General features: G+C 38.0%; 1 protein-coding gene across 1 annotated transcript in view; it reads right to left on the bottom strand.

Moving 5' to 3' along the window:
• The window catches only part of LOC103462554 (calretinin-like), a 17,634-nt gene extending 15,720 nt beyond the window's left edge, over positions 1-1,914 (bottom strand). Inside the window, exon 1 of the mRNA XM_008405428.2 lies at positions 1,698-1,914. Within this exon, the coding sequence (XP_008403650.1) occupies positions 1,698-1,791 (94 nt within the window). The 5' untranslated portion in view covers positions 1,792-1,914. The remainder of the gene's footprint in view (positions 1-1,697) is intronic.
• Between the last annotated feature and the right edge of the window lie 1,775 nt (positions 1,915-3,689).

The following is a 3,689-nucleotide window of genomic DNA, read 5'->3' as shown; positions in this document are numbered from 1 at the left end:
ACATACATACATACATACATACATACATACATACATATGTGCAGTAATCCTGACTGTTGTCCGTCCTTTTCTTAAAATATGCACAATAATCAAGACAAACCAGTCTGAATACTGGGATAAACCAGAACGTAAGCAGTGCTTTATGGTGGCAATGTGGAATATGTACTTCAGTGCCATCAGGCTATGTCATTTGATGAGCAAAATCTCTTGAGCTTATATGGACCAGTTTAAAAAGGGTTTAACGGTAAAGGTCACGGGATCTTCTCAATGGCATCCAGAATAATCCTTACTGAAGTTGCTACATAGAAATCGGTTAAGCTGGAATGACTTACAGAGGCAGAGAGAAACAATGGTGGAGCTCTGCAGCCACTCAGGTGAATAAATACGCTGCATGTAGTCAAGAAAGAAGGACATCCACAAAACAACAAACGCATCACTTTGTATGAGAATTTCTCATTTTGCATTTAGATTTTTGGTTTAATTTCTGAATCAAGTCCATTGATTTGATGGTTTGACTGGATTTATCCGTATCCGGCTTTATTGTCATAATCGGAGATGCTTCCAAAACCATTTCAATGGGTCATCCGGTCTTAGTGTCCAACACAAAGCTAAGACAGAACAACAGGGTGTTGATTCGTATGTTGTAAATTACATCTGTAAAAAAAGAAAATCTTAATCCTCACTCGGACTTCATAAAATAAACCTGATAGGTCGTAAATCGATGTTTTCAACATAAATCAGTTGATTTGATGTTAGAATATGCTTTTCAGGCCTAGAGAAATCTAGTGCACATTCTTTTAAAAAATACATCTTCAGATTTATGACTTTAACTAGTTAATATGTCACCTTTATTACTGATGGGTAGAGCCAGGAGTGAAGGCAGAAAATCAAAACCAGGCACCAAGACAAAACATAAAGCATATAAATAAATAAATAAAGCTGCATTATCAATAAATATATAGAGTTCTCCTCTAAGAATGCATGCATAAAAAGAGTATGCATATATTTATTTTCCTGTTTGTAAAGGCTTGAATAAATTGGATAGTTGTGTTCTTGTGTTTGTGAATTTAATACAGCAAAAACCAAACCTGCATCTTTGTACTGTTCACTCATAGTGATCTTCTACTGTAAATTAAAAGCTAATGGCTTTCCCTGTTTTCATACGTACTTATATTATTAAAAGTACAACCTGCACCAGTTCAAAGCCAGTAAGCTCCCAGGTTCAAAAAGCTTCGACCGCTAAGATAAAAAAACTGTTTCACTCTTACGTCCTCCCAACTTCTCTGCCTCTATTTCTCTTTCTGTCCTCCTCCTGCATCCTTTTCTCTCCATCTTTCAGCATGTATCCAACCCTTCAGCTCGTCCCTCCATCATCTTTATTCCACTTTCCATTTGTCTTGCACCTTGTTTTTTTTTTACTTGTACTGTATTATCTTTTAAACTTTTAAATAAATGCAGTAACAAAGCGATTACCCAACGAGAACCTCATAAAAATACGTTGCATGATTCATATGCATGCTACATTGCATCAACTTCAAACTTACTTAAATTAATACTGCATCTCATTCTGTTTTTTAATCTATTAGTAATGTTGCCTTTTAAAGATAGTAATTTAAAAAAAAACATTCACTATATAAATCAATACGAATCAAATATATCCTAATTGCTGTAATTGATTGGCAGCTGCCTTCACTGACCGTCTGTGTCAAAATGTTTCCAGATGTCGATGAACTGCGCCGCGGTGAGCTCGGCCAGGTGCAAGTGGGGCAGCTGCTCCGCCTGAGTTGCCATCTCTGCGGGTTCTCCCTCCTTTGGGTGGTCTGTGGTACTTGGAGGTAAACTTTTCCCGGTGCAGAGCTCCTCAGATTTGTGAGCGGCTCCTCCTCAGCCCGAGCTTTTTAAACCACCCGTTGGCGGAGCGCGCTTCTCCTGCCCGCCACACGGGGGCGCAGCAGCCAAGACGGCGAGGGAGAGGACAGGAGGCGGCAAAATGCGCTCCCATAGAGTTCTTTTTTAATACGTCAACCTATCGTGGTGCTCCTTTTAAATGAAAATTAGATTAAGCATTTTAATGTGCAGAGGGTCGAAAATGATCAACCCTGACATTCCTAATCCCTCATCTATGAATCTGAAACTTAAAATTAATGAAATGTTATGACTCAGTGGAATATTCTGCAAGTTATGTTTGAAATACTTAACTACGACATTAAGGCTATTGTAAAGAGAAAAAAAATGAGTATATTTGCGAGGAAAAAAACGTTAAATTTTTGACTCAGCAATTTACAAGTCTTTGCTAAAGATTACGTTCAAAATTTCTGGCTTTGTTTTTTAACTAATTTTCAACTTTTTGAAATCAGAAACTTCATTTCTAGAAAATTTCTGAGTTCAATCTCAAAATTTCTGTTTTTTTTGTTGTTGTTTGTTTTGGTTTGTTTATAGCAATTTGTTTTACTTTTGGAGCTCGGAAATGTCCTGCTTTTTTCTAGAAAATTTCTGAAATTAGTCTAAAAATGTCCGAGATATATTTTTTTTTTCTTGTAAATATTTTACATGTTAATTTTAAACTCTAAATGAATGAAGTAGATAAATTACACATCTCTTATTTTAGGGAACATCTGCAGGAGGAAAAGTTTTGAATAGAAAGTTTATTGATGTGCATGGCATGCTCCTGTTGGAGCTGCAAATCATCATAAATCACTCCCGCTGAGTTGGAGTACATATGAGATATATAACCCTCCCTCCATTCTTTCATTGTGCTTTTATCTTCTTCCTCTCTCCACTCTCAGTCTTATCTCAGCCTCAAACTACTGCCAAAAGCCAGTAGCTTCTGAATGGCCTCAAAATCAGCTAATCTTTTCTTGTCGTTTTTTCTGGATCATTTTTTCCTTGTCTAATCTTTCCAGTTTCCAGAGCTGCTTCCCTCTCTGTTGTTCGGAGCGCACCAGGCGAAGATGGATGCTGCGAAGGAGGGAGGAGGCAATAAGAGGGAGGAGATGATACATGTCTGCAGAGCTTTGCATCGCTGATCAGAGAGGCGTGGAAATAAACTAGAGGAAGGAGTTCAAGACAGCAATTGGCCACGTAAAACCCAGCAATGTAATCTAATTCTGTAGTCTACAGATTTCTTATGTTTTGGGGGAGTTTTGCCACACATAATAGTATCAGATAATTAAAGGTGCAGCATAGATTTAATAAAAAAATATGTTTTTTTACGTATGTTATGACAGATTGTTGTGAGACAGAAGATCTGTTAAAAGATTAAACTCTTCCCTTTGTTGCTACTGATACCTGCACTACTCCCAACCAAAAACAATCAGAGCCAGGAGGAGGGTTTTAGCGCTGTCAATTAGTCTTATGTACTCGCTGCTTAATGCGCTAATGGTTCAGAAACAACTTACCATTCCAGAAAAACTGCCCATGTACATACTACATAACCTGAGCATTCTCAACAGGCTAGCTTCAGCGTACCAGAGAGGAAAGTGGGAGGGTGGGATGTGCAGCGCCACACAGAGTGGTGATTGACAGCGCTAAGACCCTCCTCTTGGCTCTGATTGGCTGTTTCTAGTTAGCTCTGGGAGCACTGGATGAAGGCAGAAGAGCTAGACTTTTTCACGAATTTGTCCTTCCTATCATGACATAGTGACAGTTTCAACAAATATGTAAAAAAAAATAAAAATTTTTATAGAAGT

This window comes from Poecilia reticulata, linkage group LG3 (assembly GCF_000633615.1).
Source record: "Poecilia reticulata strain Guanapo linkage group LG3, Guppy_female_1.0+MT, whole genome shotgun sequence".
NCBI lineage: Eukaryota > Metazoa > Chordata > Actinopteri > Cyprinodontiformes > Poeciliidae > Poecilia > Poecilia reticulata.
Note: the sequence above shows the minus strand (reverse complement) of the source record. Positions and strands in the feature narration are given on the sequence as shown.